Source organism: Scleropages formosus, chromosome 18 (assembly GCF_900964775.1).
Source record: "Scleropages formosus chromosome 18, fSclFor1.1, whole genome shotgun sequence".
Lineage (NCBI taxonomy): Eukaryota > Metazoa > Chordata > Actinopteri > Osteoglossiformes > Osteoglossidae > Scleropages > Scleropages formosus.
In genome coordinates this window covers 17983950-18002660 of record NC_041823.1, presented here as the reverse complement: position 1 = coordinate 18002660, position 18711 = coordinate 17983950, and the positions used below count along the sequence as shown (strand labels likewise).

At 46.4% G+C, this 18711-nt stretch overlaps 1 protein-coding gene across 1 annotated transcript; it reads left to right on the top strand.

Annotated features, from left to right (window-relative positions):
* Positions 1-11592: 11592 nt before the first annotated feature.
* crabp2a (cellular retinoic acid binding protein 2, a) lies at positions 11593-17405 on the top strand. The gene is made up of 4 exons (XM_018736689.2): positions 11593-11990; positions 15393-15571; positions 16521-16637; positions 16930-17405. Exons 1-4 carry the CDS (start codon positions 11909-11911, stop codon positions 16978-16980), a joined length of 429 nt encoding a protein of 142 aa, XP_018592205.1. The 5' UTR covers positions 11593-11908; the 3' UTR covers positions 16981-17405.
* Positions 17406-18711: the final 1306 nt, after the last annotated feature.

The following is an 18711-nucleotide window of genomic DNA, read 5'->3' as shown; positions in this document are numbered from 1 at the left end:
TCAGTCACATAAACTGCTAAAATGTTCCACTTTATCTTACACTTCAGTCTTTTATATTTATGTTGTACATTCCTTCAGTTAGTAGATGCTTTTCTCCAAAGCAACTTACAATTATTTACCTTTTTATTCAGCTGGGAAACTTTACTGCAACAACTTAGGGTAAGTACCTTGTTCAGGGGTCCTACAGCTGAAGATGGGATTCGAAGCTCTGACTTTTAGGTCCAAAGGCAGCAGCTCTCACCACTACCAGCTGCCCAATTATGTCACAATGAGCATATATGTTGCGCAGCACCATCATTTAAGGGGAAATGATCAGGGTGTCAGTACAAAAGGAGCAATGACAAGAAATACTGTAGAAGTTGTGCTAAAGCAGAAATAAAGGAGTTGTGTTATTGCACAGCCTTTCAAAAAGTGCAATAGATTCCCCCTATGTACACGCACACATTAATGTTTACATGCACAGACACATACATGCACACTTGCCCACTGAGGACAGAGACACATCCACAAAACAGGGCGCACGTAAGGATTATTAGAGACAGACATACATGACGAAACTATGAAGTGGGGTGGATAACCATGTAAAAAATGAACTGAAACTCACAGAGGAAACAACGCAACACAAGAGCCATTACTCTCCTGTGATTCTAGGTAAGACATTTCATTCTCAAAATTTTTCTAAATTCGAAATAACACTTGTATCAAAAATATTTGATTTCAAAAGCTACTCAGCAAACACAGATAACAAGGTCAGCATTAGTGTGAGTATATTAAAGAAGTGTAGGTGCAAAATAAGCGAAGATGCAATGGGTAATGACTGTAAGATGTAACGTGTAGTGACATTTGACTCTGCCGCAATTTTTTTGCGTTTATTTGTCATTTGTAAGGGGATTATTGGCGCTTGTCCACTTTCTTAAAAAAGAGTGGGAAGTAATTAACAATTTCAGAAAGTGAACATTAAACTGCAAGTTTTTTTTTTTTATTGTTTTGGTCATACTTGTATCCAAAGCAACTTGTGAAGTTCAACCCATTTATACAGCATTTTATTGTCAGTAACATTGAGGGTGAATTACACTGTTCAGAGTAACAGTAGACTTCAGGGAACAGCACTTGAGCCTATAACCTTCTGATCACAAAGCCATAGCTATATCTATCTACCTACTGTCTCCATTGCACTATTGTTAAAAGTGGATTTGTGTAGCTGCCAGAATATAATTTTCTCAGACATGTGACGTTTGTGTTCCTGACCATAACTGGTCTCTGGGGTGGTTACCGGTGCACTTGTGATTTTAAATAGGGTTTTCCTTATTTATCTGCTTCTCTTTAAAACTACTCCTGCGGAAGGAGTGGCACCAGCTTCACAGCAGTAGATCCAATAAAATGATTGACGTTAACGTTAAGGGCTGACGTTAGTGATCAATGCCCGGGACGTGCTGTAACAGGCGGTAGTTGTGTTTCCAGCACTACACACCCTTTCTCTTTCATCTGACTTCACATGTAGGAGTGCTGTGACACTTACCAACAGCTCATTTCTGTTCCCGTCAGTTTTTAACACCCGGCGTGTACGAATGCACATGAATATAACGGAATCTCCATGGGTCAGCTATTCCAGCTGGTCTAGCGGTTTGGATTTGGTGCGCTCATTGTTGCAGCCCGGGTTCGATTCCATGTTTAATCACATTCTGTAATACAATTAAAGAATAGATTCTTTGAAGTCTAGGGGCAGCTTCTAGTGTAGTAGTTAAAGCTGCTTCCTTTAGACCCAAAGGTCACTGTTTGGAATCCCACCTCCAGCTCTAGTGCCCTTGAGCAAAGTACTTACCCTAAATTGCTCCAGTAAAAATAACCCAGGTGTGTAAAGGGATAAATAACTGTAAGTCACTTCAGAGAACACCATAAGCTGAATTAATACAAGTAAATGTAAATACTTGCAAGGGGTGTGTATAGGTGTGAGTAGCTGACTGTAAGGAATGTGTGTGATTCTCAGTGGTGGATCATCCAATTCTTGTGTGTCAGTATCTTACTACCAACCATGTGTATCTTCTCTCTCCGCAAGATTGCTTGACAAGATGAAGGTTGCTGTTCTCCAAGTGCTCCCCTTCGTCCTTCTTTCAGTGAACGCCGACTTCAACCCGCAGCCCTGCATGTCCACAAACCACACGAGCGGCCACAGAACCTTCCTCGCTCGACACGTGCTGAAGAGCAGCCCTGAAACACTTGACGCCAAAGTCTGGGAAGAGTTTCTGCGCAATCACAGCTTCTGCCACCGGCCCACGCAGTCCTTCCTCCCCTACCGCGAGAAGGAAGAGATCGACGCCGTGTGCTCGCCGGCTGGAGGGAGGCTCCACACACGCAACCTGTGCATCAGCAGAAAGCCGTTCTCCTTCATCACAGTGAAAACAGTGGGAACCCAGCTCGGGAGCTGCAACGTCAGCCGCGTTGACCGTGAGAAGAAGCACATTATCCTGGCTTGCGAAACGATAAAGGACATTTGCGTGCCAGTTCACTTTGAGGGCAACCCTGACCAACAGGAGCCGAGGGATGACGCCCCAGACTGCCAGAGTTCTCCACCTGCCTCTAGCTGGTCACTGAAGGCACACGATAGCATAACATTGCTCTGCTTTTTCCTCTGCTCTGTGCTGCTGTGGCTGTAGTGCAGGGACAACTGGTGGTGTAGTGGTTGGAGTTACTGTCTTTGGATCAAAAGGTTAGAGGTTTGATCCCCCCCTCTGGTTGTAATACCCTTGAGCAAGGTACTTACCCTGAAGTGCACCAGCAAAATTACCCAGCTGTATTAATGGGTAAATAATGGAAACCTTCTGATAATTGTAACCTTAATGTTGTAAGTAGCTTTGGAGAAAAGTGCCAGCTAAATGAGTAAATGTAAGGTGATCGGTGCAACATCCCAAACTTCAATGACCAAAAACATCCTTGTTAAGTCCTATTACTGCTATGCATGCATATCTTTTTGAAAGAAAATTTGTTTCTAAATGTGAAGAGCTTTCTTAAAGTAGTTGAGCAAGTTTGGGAATGACATTAGAAGCCTGATTGTTATTTAGGCACACTTTAGAGAATTAGTTAAGGAATTATGTGTATAACCTGTAAATTCACCATTATTATTTAACCAGGTCCTTAACTGAACTGGTAAATACTAGTGAATGTTCTGGCAAAAGGGGGGTGCGGTGGCGCAGTGGGTTGGACCACAGTCCTCCTCTCCAGTGGGTCTGGGGTTCGAATCCCGCTTGGGGTGCCTTGCGACGGACTGGCGTCCCGTCCTGGGTGTGTCCCCTCCCCCTCCGGCCTTACGCCCTGTGTTACCGGGTTGGGCTCCGGTTCCCTGTGACCCCGTATGGGACAAGCAGTTCTGAAAATGTGTGTGTGTGTGTGTGTGTGTGTGTTCTGGCAAATGTTTTGCTGCATAAACCGGTCAAAACAAAGCCAATGCGGAAATTCAAGACTTTGTAGCGTGGCCTTGACGGCCATGGAGCACCAGGTGGCGCAGTTGTGTGTGACTCTGCCCCTAGACAGTCAGCGAACAAATGCCAGTTGCTCGACCGCTCCTTTGGCACCCAAGGCCTGTCTGGCAGATGTGACGTAATGAGATCATTAAACCTGAAGGAGCTTTCAAGCCAAAGCCTCAAGCCCTGCTCTCGCCTTCCAGAAGCTGTGATTTAATCAGTTTCTTTGAAAAAGTAAGTTTTACCGTAGGGGGACCACCCAGGGCATGTTAGGGTCATCATGTAAGACACAGGAAGGGGCCTTCGCTGTGCAGGGGGCTATCTGGAATGTCAATGACATCCTTCCGCATTGCCACAAGCTAAGACGGGGCCATCCAAGCTGCTTTGATCTTCTGACACCGAAAAGCTGGAAGAACAGGAGTGAAGCAGAGTAGTGAAAAAACGGTAGTGCAGAGCAACAAAACAAGACGTATAACAGACACGTGTATTTTCAGCTATTCCAGGTTTAAACGGGCAAAGCAGTGGCTGATTTCCGCTGGATGGAAATTGGGAATTCTCGGAGTACCGCGGTGAATGCGTACCGTTTTTTTGCAAAAATGTAAAGAGCAGTGGAGGGCGTAGTGGTGCAGTGGGTTGGACCAGGTCCTGCTCCCCCGGTGGGTCTGGGGTTTGAGTCCCGCTTGGGGTGCCTTGCGATGGACTGGCGTCCTGTCCTGGGTGTGTCCCCTCCCCCTCCGGCCTTACGCCCTGTGTTGCCGGGTAGGCTCTGGTTCCCCGCGACCCTGTATGGGACATGTGGTCCTGAAAGTGTGTGTGTGTGTGTGTGTAAAGAGCAGGTGATAACAGAGAGAGCGCCGAGCTGATAGAGATTAACTTGGCGGACTGGTTCCATTTCTTTGCAAAGTAAAACTACAAGGGCTGATACTACTGCACCTGTTCCCAGGGGTTGGGGGAGAGGGGAGGTGCACTAACCACATACCCAACAAAGTTTCACCATGGTTGACCACAGTGCACGTCACTGGTCCTGTTCGTCGCTAGGCGAAGCAGTTGCTCAAGATGGATTTCCTCTCAGAGTTTCCCTTCTGCTTCTCAGTGGATGGTCAGATTTAAAGGTATTACACTGTTTCTGGCACATGGCTTGAAGAAGACATGTTCACATGTAAATCTCTCTTCCTGCTTTCTGTTAGCCATCACCGCTCTTTTTCCTCATGCTCTCCCACGAGCCCACAACCCCCCCTTCACTCCCTCTCCTTGTAGGTCTATTGTACTGCTGGGTACCACAATGCACCCCTTTCTCTTACACCCGCTAATTGAAATGTCTGCCCTTTGCCCCCATGCAGTGAGGTGTGAAGACATTGTTCCCACAGCACACGGTTGAAAGACCTGGCTCAGTAACTGTCCCGGTATCTGCTTATGTGTGCCAGTCACAGACACCTCTAGTTCTCTGGGTCACCGAGCAGCCCTGGTGAGCTCCGTCTGTCCGTTCAGGGTCTTGGCCTTTCCGGGGTGTTGGCGCGAAGGACCCTTTCCGCTCACCAGGCTCCATAGCCGGAGCCCTGCCGAGGCTGTCCGAGAGCCAGATGGCCCCCGGCGGAGCAACGGGTCAGCGCCTAGCTCAGTGTGCCACCGGGGCGGCTGCGAGAGCCCACACGAGCCAGGCAGCCCCCAGAGCAGTCGCTTGGCGCAGCCACAAGAATGTAATCAGAGGCAAACATGCGCACGCTCGGGAACAGAGGAACAGCAAGGAACAATCGTTCACGGGGGAAGAGTAGGAAAAATGCTTTAAGCAAGAATAAGAAAAAGGGTGAAGAGTGAAAAGCTATGGCGGGGTGGAGAGGTGAAGAGAGGGCCAGAGGGAGGCGGTCGGGGTGGCAGACGCCTTGGGGGGGGGGGGGGGGGGGTGTCAATAAAAAAATGGGCTGCACTTTTATTGAACTTCTCGGCCAAAGAAATCACAATGAAAATAATACATCTACGAAGCATGATGAAAGCATGGGAAAATGAGTTCATTTTCTTTCTCACTCAATCTCTATTTGTCTTCCACTTCTGCTCCCCTCGCTGTTCTGCCTTCCCAGTCTTTTTCTGTGCTCCCTTTTCTTTCTCTCTCTCTGTCTCTCTCCTTTCCTTCTTTCCCTTCGCCTTTCGACTGCACCTTCCATTTCTCTCCGAGTACCAAAACGTGCTCTCCCAACCTCATTTTCTCCATGTCTCCCTGTATTCTTCCTCTGTATTTTTACCACCCCTTTTCTGTTAATTCACTGTTTCCTTCCTTCTTTCCTCCCTGATCTTGTGCTTCTCCCTGTAGGTTCTCTGCTCTGCTCCAGGAGCCTCATTTCAAAGGGCCACGATAATTAGAACCACAAACAGAGGTACAGGGGAGAAGGGTGGAGGAGGCAATTTTGAAAGAGTAAAAAAGAGCTAAATTAGCCTAATAAAGGGCTCTGGATAAATCTCCACCACATATGGAGAGCAGGAAGTGAGACACACTGAAATATACACTCAAACGCATGGTTACACACAGTAAAAAGTGGTTACGACAGTATTATAGTTGTCTTACCACGGATGAACTAGTTCTGCTACAAATAATAATTACACCAAAGACTTTCGAACTAGTCATCATTATCATTATTATAAATTATTCAAACTAAATTACCCTACCTTATGTGTATTGCTTCACTGGACAGACTGCTATAACCTTAAATAGGTAAGTGACAACTATAATAATAATAATAATAATAATAATAGTTTGATTCAGAAAAAATGCTGCGCTGCCTGGGAAATCTCACTAACATCGATGCTACACTATGAGTAATTCCTGTAACATGAGAGCCCATCCAGGAGGGAAAATCAATAAGAAACAAATGTTTTGGCAGACTTTAGGTAAAAAAAAGAAAAAAAAAACCACTGGCCTGTCCCCACATTGCCTTTGTAATTGTACATTCTCAAAGTGACCACTCCTATTTTTTCTCTCTTTATGTTGATCTGGACTTTTTTCAGACCTTTGCACATACTGCAGAGTACAAGTCTGTCCACTCACTTGTGCACACAGTAAAATAGGTATGAGTACCAAGTTTACAGAATGGCTAGGATGTAATGCAACATAAAATATGATTATCAGTAGCACAACTTTATCTCCCTTTCCCTCCCTTTCTCCCTCTCCTTCTTCCAAGCTGCTGTATTCTTGCCATGCTACTTCTTAATGAGACACATATGGACAGCACCCATGCAAAAAAAACTAAATCCAGAAGAAAGACTAGTTCTTTGTTCTATCTTGGTAAGAACGAAGGACGAACTTGGGAATCCAAAGCCGATATCAAAATCGGGTTTGAACCCGTCCAGAAAGTTTAGAGGTAACAGATAATAACACAACCAGAAATTCTCAGTCCCTTTTTCTGATGTTAAAGTAATACGCTGTGATCAAAGGTAAGCACTGGATGTAAAGACAAAAGGAACAAAAAAATAAGCAATGTTTCTGTGGTGGCCTCCGAAGGAAGCCATCCCTTAGTAAGGGCTGCAATAATGTACGGCGAAATGAAATTTGAATTCCAGACAATAATGTATTTTCACATCGTTCTCTATGATGGCATTTACATCATTTTACTGTGAAGGAAATATGAAGTATAATCTAGATTAGCAGGATCTCGCCTCCCAGATAATGATGCACTTGGTGTTGTGATATACTGCAGGAATTTGAATTGCCCAGGGAACGGGCAGATTGCAGATGGAAAGAAAACAAGAGGGAGATGTGAGACGGGGTGAGTACAGGAGAAGAGGTGTGGAGAGTTAGACGAGGGGCAAGAGAGAAGAAATGAATGTAAGGCAGAGGAGAGACAAAGAGAGCAAAGACACACAAACTGTAGAGAAAGGCTGGAAAGTAACATGCATCCATGCCGTTCTTCGCTGCCTTCATTTTTTTCCCTCCCTCTAATCTACTGTATGTTACGCTCCCCTGGGCATGGAGAACGTAGAGAGAGAGAGAGAGAGAGAGAGAGAAGAACGGAGAGGTCAGGTCTGGGTGACAGCAGGCTCCTCTTGGCCATCGACTAAAACTCAAAGTGATTAACAGTCAAAAGTGCTTCTATTGTCCTTGAAGAAACAGTACATTTCCCCAGTGGTGTGATTGTGTGTGTGTGTGTGTGTGTGTGCCAACATATGTGTGAAAGCACCAGTATTAACATGTGCAAACTCGCACATATGTGTATGCCTGTGTGTGGCTGTGCGACTTTCCAGTATAAAGTATGAGGTGCAATCTGACCAAGCTGACTTGCACTTGGCAAGAGAGCAAGGGAAAAAGAGGCAGCGTGTGTGTCTGTGTGCGGGTTGCAGCAGAGAGAGAACAAGAGAGGGAGGAAAAAAGGTGCTTGGCAATTGGGCAGTAAATATTTCTGCATGCTCGGAAAGAAGGATTATAGTCTCACTTTACATCTCCCACACTCTGCCTTGTTCCTCCTCTGTGTTTGCCTCTGCATCTTTGCCCTTTTCCGAACGTCTTTGATTTTATTCCCCCTCCGGTTCTTATTTTTTTTACTCTTTGCTTCACAGCTCCCCACTCCAAGTTACAGACAATGCCGTAAAAAAATTTTTTGAGTTATGGTCAGCGACTCCCTGACTCACTTTCCCCCGTCTGCCTTTTCTTCTCTTTACCCTCCATCTTTCTCTCTTCCCCCATTCAGTGTGCTCAAGGAATGTGTCACACAAGCACAAAAGAGAACAAAAGAGACAGGGAAGGAGTGAGACTGAAGGGGGTGGGGGGGCAATAGATATGGAGATGGGGAGAGTGGGGATGGGAAAGGGTACGGGGGGAATGTGTGCCTTAATGTGCTTGTTTTACACTTAAAATGACATCCGCTATTTTATGAGCTTGAAATATTATGCCGTAATTTTACACGCCGCCACACTCTCGCCTTCCGTATTGTATTGCGGAGCCATCAGCGCCAGTACGTCTCCTTTTCTCTGTAAAATAACACAAAGAAACATTATATTTGTTGCCACACATCTGCTATAACAATGCCTTCAGTATAATATGCCATTTTTTTGAGTTAGGTGGAGGTGTAAAACGTGTTGGTACATCTCAAACAATGGCCCTTTTCAATAGCTGGGACTTGATTCTGTGAAATCATAGTACGCCGTAGACTTTGTACCTGTCTAAGGTTTGCCTTCATGTGCTTTGTGCCTGTGAGATGCAAAGATCAGCGTATGGAAATGCAGATCTGCAGATTACCTGTGGGCCTTCCAGTGCTGAGTGTTGTGGAAACACCGCGTGGGCTCGTTGATCACCGAAAGGAGAGCGGTCTACACCCGTTGGCTGCTTGCTGCGGTTGCCTTGAGAATAAACATCTGTGGACGAATAACAAGGAACTGAATGAAGTCGTGTGAAGAGCGTCGCTGTCACACTTGAGATAAGAGCTGGTAAAGCTGAGAGCGTGTCAGTGAAAGAGACAAGGAAGAAGAGATTGCGGTCTTGATAGGAGGGGTTCACAATTGGCGTTGGTTGTCGTGAGAGCAGGAACTTGTGAAGACACGCAACTCTTTAGCACTGGTTGGTTGGAGTGCGCATGTGCGTGAGGAGGTGTATTTTGCATATTTATCGCCAAATTAGATACTTGAAAGTGAAATGTGCAAAGTTACAAACCATGCAGTACTTAGAGATGTTTGAATAGATCTGATGTATGCTTACAAAATGACAAAGAGTTATAGTAATGACTGCGAAATATTTAATAATATATTCAAACATCACGCACACGCACTGGCTGAAACTGCTTGTCCCGAGGAGGGTCACGACAAGCCGGAGCCTAACCCGGCAACACAGGGCGTAAGGCTGGTGGGGGAGGGGATGCAGCCAGGACAGGACGCCAGTCCATCACAAGGCACCCCCAGCGGGAATCGAACTCCAGATGCACCAGAGAGCATGACCCAGCTAAGTCCGCCGCACCATCACACCCCCCTACGTGTGGATATAACATTTAGCGCAATTGTAAATTAAAGCAAATGCATCTGAAAGTTTTACTAGATGTAGACATTTATATTTGCGGGTATACAAAATAACAAACACCACATGAGAAAGGATTGATTAGGTCTGACAATTAGTACTTCAATAAGTGATTTTTTTCAAAGCAGCATGAGGCGGTTAACAAAATTCCAAAGAGGCCAAATAGCTGGTGCCTGAATAACAGGTCCTTTGACCACGAAATCTGCAAAATTACATAATGCTTCAAGGAGAACAATCTCAAAGATAAAGACAGCGTATGCACATAGACAACATGGACAAACTGCATCGGCAAAGAGGAACAGCGATCATGAGTCGAAGCTCACCAACCAGGATGGATGGACACTTCACAGTCTAGTTGCTGAATGCCATAAAAGTACAGCCTCAAAAACTACCACAGAACTGAATCAGTACCTCTGTAACTGAGTTTCTACAAACACTGAAGGTCGTGAGATTCACAAACCTGGAGTTTATTATAGGGCTGCCATTTGGACATCACAGAGCTCAAAGACACATAACCTGGAGTAAGGAGCACAAAACCTGGACCCCTGAGGAATGAAAAAAGAATTATAGTCCGGTGAGTCATCTTTCACCGTATTTCCTACATCTGGACCAGTTTACATTTGAAGAAAGCCAAGGGATGCCTTCAATCCACAGTGTCTTTTGTCAACTGTTAAACATGGTGGGGGATCTGTAAAGGTATGGGCAACCATCTCATGGGAGTCATTAGGTCCGATAATTGCTCTGCATGGTCGTGAAATGGTCAAAGAGTATGAGGCCATTTCCGAGGACTAGGTGCACCCTATGGTGCAAAAACCGTTTCTTCATGATGTTGCTATATTCTAGGATGATAATGTCCCTATACATACTGCTAAGCAAAGTCAAGAGTGGTTTCATGAACACCAAGATGAAGTCAAAGGGATGGCTAAGTTCTGAAATTCATTTCAACCTCCAAGGAACTGGAGGCCTTTTTTGCGGAATGTTGCAATACCCAATACACTCAGTTTAGCACTTGTATTACGGCATTCCAGGAAAGACTGAAGCGATGGCCCTACCCTTCATTAGATCCTTGATATTAATATATTGTTTGGTCTTCCTGTTTTTGTATCCAGCAGAATATATAAAATACATGCTAGTCATTTTACAGATTTTTTCCACTTGTATAATTGTATACTGCTTGTCTTTGTTCGACCAGCCACCCACAACCACTTTGGTTACGCAGCAGTCACCTAGGGCACATTGTCATTAAGAAGAACATCCATCAAAGTTCAATAATTAACGCTCCCATTGTGCAGTCACAATCCATCATCTTCATGTCTACTGCTCTGTCCCTTAATGCTACCTTGCAGAATCTTGTGTTCCTTACATTTCAAACCTACTCCTCTTTCTGCCAGTCACATCCCTCTCCTTTCTCTTAGAGGGAAGCCCCACACCCTTTACCTCCCCCCACATTCTCTGTCCAACTCTCCAAGTCTTGGCCTTCTTATTTTGCACTTTTTTCAGGTTAAATACCAGTGTTCTGAATAACTTTAAAATTCCCTTTCTCTTTCAAACTTATCCTGGACTTGATGTGTTCTATATCACCATAATCTTCACAGTATGACCCTGGTAGAATATTGTCCATAAATCACTTGTGCATTTTCTCCTATTTTCTATTGTCTCGTTCTACACAAACCATTTAAAAAGAATGCATGAACATTACCCAACCCTGCACTTTACTTTTTATGATCCTTTATGTGTTCCAACTCACCTAGTATTGCACCTCACAATTTTTTACAAATATTGTATGGCTATGAGCAATTAACCATTACAATATAGCAGTTCTAGAGCATATAAGAGCATATCTTTGTTGCGAGGTACCACAGTGTTGCGCGTGGGTGCGGTCAGTCCTATTGTTATATTAGAAGTCGAAAGCTTTTAAAACAAAAAAGTGATTTAGTTTCAGGGGCGTGTCTAAAACGCACATGTGCTCGGGAAGGCGGGGCGCCGTGGCCCGTGATACGTAACTCTTGATTTTAATTGGTTCACATTACAAGGGGGCGGGACTACTGTGTGGGGAAGGCGGGCGTATTATACGATGGGCGTGGCTTCATCGGTCCAAATTAATGGGCAGTTTTCCCTTCCATCCCCATTCATACTGCCGCCCCGTGTAACGCGAAGTGACAGACGGGCGAGATAAAGATCATTGTACTTAGAGGGACTAGGGTAAAAGTTAGGATAAAAGCGGCTGACAGCCACTTCAGCTGTAAAGAAAAGTTGAAGGCTAAGAGAAATTGTAAAAGAGCTCATTGAAAGAGGCTGAAGTAGCGGAACAGAGAGCAAAGGGAACGAGACAATTACAGCTAAGGCACAGAGAAATTAGCACAACTTTTACTGAAGTTTTAAAAAGCCATTCCAAAGCTAAGCCATCACCTCCCTCTGCAGCCGAAAATTATCCGAGTTATCCTTAGCCTTTTTTTGAAACATGGACCGCAAGATTGCCGACTTCTCTGGCACCTGGAAAATGAAAAGTTCGGAGAACTTCGAGGAGCTGCTGAAACGCTTGGGTTAGTAATGATAATTGAGCTTCGCTAAAATTACATTTCTGCATGAATCGCAAATCAGATGTGTGTGTTTTTTTTTTTTTGCTGCACTTATCTAATGCATATTTCCAGGATAACGTATGTATTTTTGCAGGACAACTTTAACTAAGGGCGGGGGGGTCTCCCAGGCACATGTAAAACCCCCCCCCCCCATTAGCGCCCCGGCTTATGGTGCTTAAGGCATCAAATCAGTATGAATAAGCGCGTGTCCGCGTGGGAACAGCGGCGCCCGAGCGCGCAAACGACGGGTCGCGAGTCGAAACGGGGTAGTGATGTTCAAGCAGGAGGGCAACACACACACAGACAGTCCTGTGAAACACACGTGCGGCAAAGCGCGTGCGAACGATGCTTTTAAAATTGATCTGCGTTTTGATGTGTTGCCACATTTTATTTGAAGCATTGCCCAGGTGTGACCCTCCCTGCCCTGCTCCTTTACCTGAACAGCTGGAGGAATAAGAAGACAACGCCTGTGCTGCAGAGATAGTTAGTCATGCCACAGGGTGTGTGTGTGTGTGTGTGTGTGTGTGTGAGATCATCTCTGCACATAGTTACACTTACATTTATTCACTTAGCAGACGCTTTTGTCCAAAGCGACTTACAACAGATACTATGTATGTAGTGTTATCAGCCCACACACTTATTCACCGTGGTGACTTACACTGCTAGATACACTACTTGCAAGGGGTTACTCATCCATGCATCAGTGAAACATACTCACTCCTTGACACTCACACACAGTGGGGGAACCTGAACAGCATGTCTTTGGACTGTGGGAGGAAACCAGAGCACTCGGAGACACGGGGAGAACATGCAAACTCCACACAGACTGAGCGGGGATCGAACCCACGTTCTCTCGCACACACCCAGGCGCTGTGAGACAGCAGTGCATATGCTTTCCTCAACATAGTCAGTGTTATGGTAACAAGCATGAGGTTCTGTCCATATTTTTTTAAAACTCACTAAATGCCATTATTGTTCTGATGGAATAATTGGTGTCAGTGTTGCTGTGGCTGCCCTCCACTCTCCCTGGTATGACCGATGCTCCAATTACCATAAATACTCCACTTCACTGATCCTCTCATCGCGCTCATCAAGAGCGCAGAGCAGTGTCCGCACTGGGGGTGGCAAAGGAAGGAGAAGGAGAAGAAGCAGAACAAGGGTAATGTGATTAGAGGAAAGACACGCCGCAGGAGAAGGGGGATCGAAGGACGGAGGTGGAGAGAGACTGATGAAGAGATGAAGGAGAGTTTGGAAAGGCTGATCTGACAATAAGCCCATGGTGGAGGGGGGCTGTGTGGTGATGCATATGATTCGCTTGGGGCAAATCAGTGTGTGTGTGTGTGTGTGTGTGTGTGTGTGTGTGTGCCTGGAGGGCTCAAGGGGAGGAGTAGGGTGCAGGGATACACACATGAACCCGGAGACTGAGTAAGGACCTGCACGTATGGAATGTGGCCACGCAACAGACGAGACGGGGAAGACAAACCGGACTCAGTTTAATTGCTGCCTTTAATGTTTATATTTTACTTTACACGGACCAGGACTGCAGGTTTCTCTGACGCGAAACACGTACAAGCGTGCAAACTCAAGCATGCACAGCAAACACACTCCTGTGCACGCTGTGCGGTAAGAGGATATGTAATGCCGCAGACATTTGGGGCCAGATTTATATGTGAAAATGCTTTGTTGGTGTGACTTGCAAGTGGCATGGCTGAGGCTCCTCTGGGTTTCATTAAGAGGACAGAGCGCAGCTGGACGCAACCTGTCACCACCCCCCGGTCCCCCCTCCACAACATCTCGCCCCTGTTCCTCTCTGTCCCAAATACTTCCTCTGACCTCGCCCCTTTGGCACTGACCCTGACCGTCTGTGAGTGTGTGTGTGTGTGTGTGTGCGTGTGTGGCCGTTCTTTTACCACCGCCCCGCGGGGCACAGCGGAGCTTGACCTCCAGTGGAACGAATGACAGCGTAACCCAAGCGCACCCTTTGCGCGCAGGAGTGTGTTTGATCTGTCTCAAGCCGTAAAGAGTGAGACGTGCAGGGGCCAGAAATATTACGGAAGTGTGTCTTTTTTTCCATTTAAACATCATAAATAGCATGTGTAGTTTTTCCCCGCGTGAATGCTGGTCGGTGGTGCGGTAATGTGTCATTTGTGCCTCTGTGTACCTCCGTATGTGTCATGAAATCTCAGTGTGTGTATATATTTACACACGGTGACAGGTGGGAATGCATGAGAGGTGAGAAGTGTGAAACTCAATTCGACGCGGGGACACGCACCGAGTACCGCTCGCAGCCTCCTCCCCCCACCGCACCCGCGTCCCTCCCTCCTTTTAAGACCTCTCTCTCCATTCCTTTCCACCAATTCCCTCTTCTTCCCTCCCAATTCCTCTTGCTCGCCGCTTCCTGACAGGAAAGTGTAATAGATTATCAGATCCCCCGGGGCGACTCGGATAACTTCCCCCTCTCTGTGCTTCACATTAATATACCGACGTGCGCTTCAGTCGACTCGCAGATGCATGACCTCAAAGGCACACGGACGCACAAATGCCGTGACCCATGCGCACGGACACACGTGCAGACACATTCATGGTACTACGTAATAAGTGGCTGTAAGTTAAGTTTAGGCTTCCTGTCCCTGCGCTCTCTGTAGCACCGAAGCTGGTGAACTAGCGTGTGTTGTCCTGCAGGGTTACGACGTGCCGTTGATGGGCATATGGTCCTGATGAGGTTCGAATTACCTCTGTCAAAGAGATCCCTCAAAGTGGTGCAGCAGGAGAAGCGTCCGGTGGAGCACGTGAGGACGTGGTCTTGTAGTCCAAAGCTCTTGATTCAAGTCCAGCTCCCTGCTACTGCTGTTTTACTTTCAATCAAAATACATACCTTTCATATCTCCTGTAAAACACCCAGCTGTCGAAATAGGTCAAGTACAGTGAGTTGCTTTGGGTAAAAGCAGAGAACTGGTAATCACACACACACACACACACATTGATTAAAACCGCTTGTCCCAGGCGGGGTCGCGGCGAGCCAGAGCCTAACCTGGCAACACAGGGTGTGGGGGCACACCCAAGGTGGGACGCCAGTTCGCCACAAGGCACCCCAAGCGGGACTCAAACCCCAGACCCCCCAGAGAGCAGGCGCAGGCCAAACCCGCTGCACCACTGTGCCCCCCCAGAAGTGGTAATGACAAAAACAATCATCGATGACTATCAGAACCAGTGCAACCTATCCCACAACATCGAAAAGTAGTTGAGCGAGTTTTAATTCAATATGGAGGAAAACTCTTTTTTTTTTTTTAAATCTGGAATATCCACCATATAGTGTGAATTCAGTACCAACTGTATAAAGCTATATGGTTTCTTTCTTTTTCCTAGGAGTGAACATGATGCTGAGGAAGATTGCTGTTGCAGCTGCCTCCAAGCCTTTGGTGGAGATTAGCCAGGATGGGGAGACTTTTTCCATCCGCACCTCCACCTCTGTCCGAACCACCCACATTGTCTTCACCGTTGGACAGTCCTTTAACGAGACCACCGTGGATGGACGTCCGTGCACGGTATCGTCCGCCGCCATCCTGCTCCACTTATTACATCTCAACTCTTTTGTTGCTTATATTAAACAAAATTATTAGATGTACTTTTTTAAATCTCCCTTCCTTTTCACCTCACTTCCAATTTGGCAATATACCTGGCAACATAAAATATGCATAAAATACAGACTATACACATCACTGCCAAGCCATTAATATCTTTACACAGCACAGATCATGCAGTGCAATGCAAAGAAGTACTGCTCATTTCTTACTGCTTAGAAACAGCGATCTGCTATCGCATGTGTGTTCGGAGTTGCGTTCTGGTGACGTGTAACTCCGGCTGCTCGTGTGTTTTCTCTTTCAGTTGCTCCGAAGGCTCTCTGGCTCATTCTTTCCCTTCCTCCGCTGTCTTCTCTCCATTTAATCATTTTCGCTTTCTCTTATTCTCTTCCTTCCAGTTGTCTCTTATGCATCTCTGCCTTTTCTCTCGTTGCCGTTCTCTCTTCTATTTTCTTATCTTCACACTGTCTAATTTGACTCTGCTTGCGATGCATTAAACAAGGATTCTCGGAGTTAAGTTCCCTCTTCTCATCCAGATTCTCCACCTCCTTAGCACAGACTATGGAGATGAAAATCCAATGAAAGGGTCAAGGGCAACTGTTGGCCACAGCAAGCAGATGGAGGACAGCACACATTAACACCTGACAGTCTCCCTCTCTCTCTCTCTCTCTCTCTCTCTCTCTCTCTCTCTCTCTCTCTCTCTCTCTCTCTCACTATAGTGTAAATGTGCCCAACCTTGCAACACAGACAGGGTCTATTCGCCGAATGAATGCCTTCCCTCTGTCTCAGACGTAATCCCTGCCATGGCATCCAGCTGTGCTAAGACAATATTTGAACGTCTTGTTCAGCTCTTTACTACCGGACCACTGTACAGCGTCCTAATCATGCCCCACCTTTCCTTTCTCCCACGTAGAGTTTTCCCAAATGGGAGACGGACAGTAAAATCACCTGCGAGCAGACTCTCCAGAAGGGAGAGGGCCCCAAAACCTCCTGGACCCGTGAGATCACCAACGACGGGGAGCTCGTCCTGGTACGACTTTTCTTCTTGCTTTCGGTCATGCCGAGCGCTCGCCGTGCCTTCGGAAACATCCAGACTCGGCGGAAGGCTCCCTTCTGAGAACGCGTCTCTCAAAGTCAGCAAAACACGGGCTCTCAGACAGCAGATCTATGCCAAAGACCTGCTTCTCACACGTCATCAGTGATTGACTCCACTTGAATTGTATGCATATACTTTGTGCGTGGAGCTTTTTCCCTTTGTGATTTATTAAGTGGAGACAGTGCGTTGGTGTGTATGCTTACAACGTCGCGCTTCTGTGTTTCAGACAATGACCGCCGATGATGTGGTCTGCACCCGGGTCTACGTCCGAGAGTGAAGACAGACGCGTCGCTCCGTCCGTCTCCGTCCTCCTCACCGTGTGTTCTTTCTTGTTCGTTTTTAACCCATCAGTACTGCGGATGGCTGCCAGCCGCTGGAATGTTTTAGACTATAACAGTGTCAGGGCGTTGCTCAAATTATCAGTGTTTTCGTGCGTCGCAGCCAAAGCGTCGGTCCGTGTTTCAGCGAGTCACCTGTCTGTCGCCATGCATTGCTTTGTGGGCGAGCCTCAAGCGGACGGCTAATTGTTCATTGGCCATCCCCGCCGTACGCCACGTCTCTCTCTTCGCTCCCTCTCCAGAGTTCTCTATTTATTTTGCTAGCGTCTAATACTTTCTACTGTGTGTGTCTTTTATATAAAACAAAATGTGGTGTTAGAAAATAGCAGCTGATGTGGAAAAACAATAAAGCTTCAAACTCTGATTCGTTTGGGTATTTATTTACCGATCCGGCCACAAGCCTTAGGAAGCATAAAGATGCGTACTTGAAAAATGAAGAAAACGACATTTTCTAACAAAACGAACGAGGGGATTGAATCGCGTGTTTTTTTTTTTGTCTCTGAATATGCATTTAAGAACGTAAGAGGAGGGGAGACACGAAGATGCACAAAGTATAAAGTTCGAGGCTGGAGGAATGAGAGTGTTTACTCAAATTAGATTGCAGCCGTCCGTGATTCACGGACACCTACACGCGCTGCTTCGATGTGCACAGACTCATTGGCACACGTCTTATTTTAGGCCCCCTGTCAGCTGTCCGCAACTAGAATAACTCGTCTGCCTTTCGGCCACACCGTCGCCCTGCAGCCTCCCTCCCTCTGCGACGGTTGACAAGGGCCTCGCGTTCCTCATCCCTCTCTTTTAGCCTTTTCTCCTCCTTTTCCTTCTTGTCGGATGGCAGCAGTCGCGGCTGCGGCCGTCTGCTTCGCATCAGTGTGTCAGACACTTTCCGTGACAGTTGCGCTGCTTTAAAAAAAATTCTCCAGGCGCGTACGGTATGTTTTGACTTTCCTTTATGTTTGCTTTCCAAATCGTTAACATCAGCGAAGTGTCTGGTTACATCACCGATATTGATTTCAAGATAAACGGTAGGTCTTCCTGTGGTTTTTCCACAGAAATTGGAAGGATTTTTGAATTCGGGCTGTCTTAGATTTGTGCGCCTCAGACATAATGGTACAGACATGTTGCCGTGGCAACGGGTCGAGAAGTTATGGAGTGAAGGGGATCGGGTTCATTGAGAGCCTGCTTGGCAGCCATTCGCTGTGGCCAAAGGGGATCAAGTCATCGCAGGGCCGGGGCAAAACCAGAAACTAAGCGTCCGCTGAGGTTTGAGAGCGGAGAAACAGGTGGGCGGGTTTGTGCAGACAGGAAATGCCAATGGGATTACAGGGTGTTTATGATTGACAGCAGATGTGGTTAATGAGGAACAGGATCGTTAGCGAGAGGAAGGTGAGGCGGGCTGCAAACCTACAAGGAACCGGAGTCGATGGTCTCACATACAGACGTTTAATCGATACGCTGTCGCGAAGACTTTGACACGGAGACGTTGAGCGAAAGAACGCGAAAAAACTGAGGAAAAAAAAGACACGGAGGAGACCATTAGAAAGGAATCGAAAAAAACAGCCACATTCTTTCTTTCAGCCCTCCAGCTGTACTTAGTTACAGTGTGACCCCAATAAAAGAACCCCACCTTTCCCTTCTACCTCAATAAAATGGGTAAATAACTCCCGCTC

What these genes read in the sequence shown, in the direction of transcription:
- crabp2a (XM_018736689.2), top strand. Translation starts at nt 11,909, where the DNA reads ATGGACCGCAAGATTGCCGACTTCTCTGGCACCTGGAAAATGAAAAGT. An exon ending in GGAGCTGCTGAAACGCTTGG is followed by an intron (nt 11,991 to 15,392) that starts GTTAGTAATGAT and finishes TCTTTTTCCTAG; the next exon opens with GAGTGAACATGATGCTGAGG. An exon ending in ACGACGGGGAGCTCGTCCTG is followed by an intron (nt 16,638 to 16,929) that starts GTACGACTTTTC and finishes TCTGTGTTTCAG; the next exon opens with ACAATGACCGCCGATGATGT.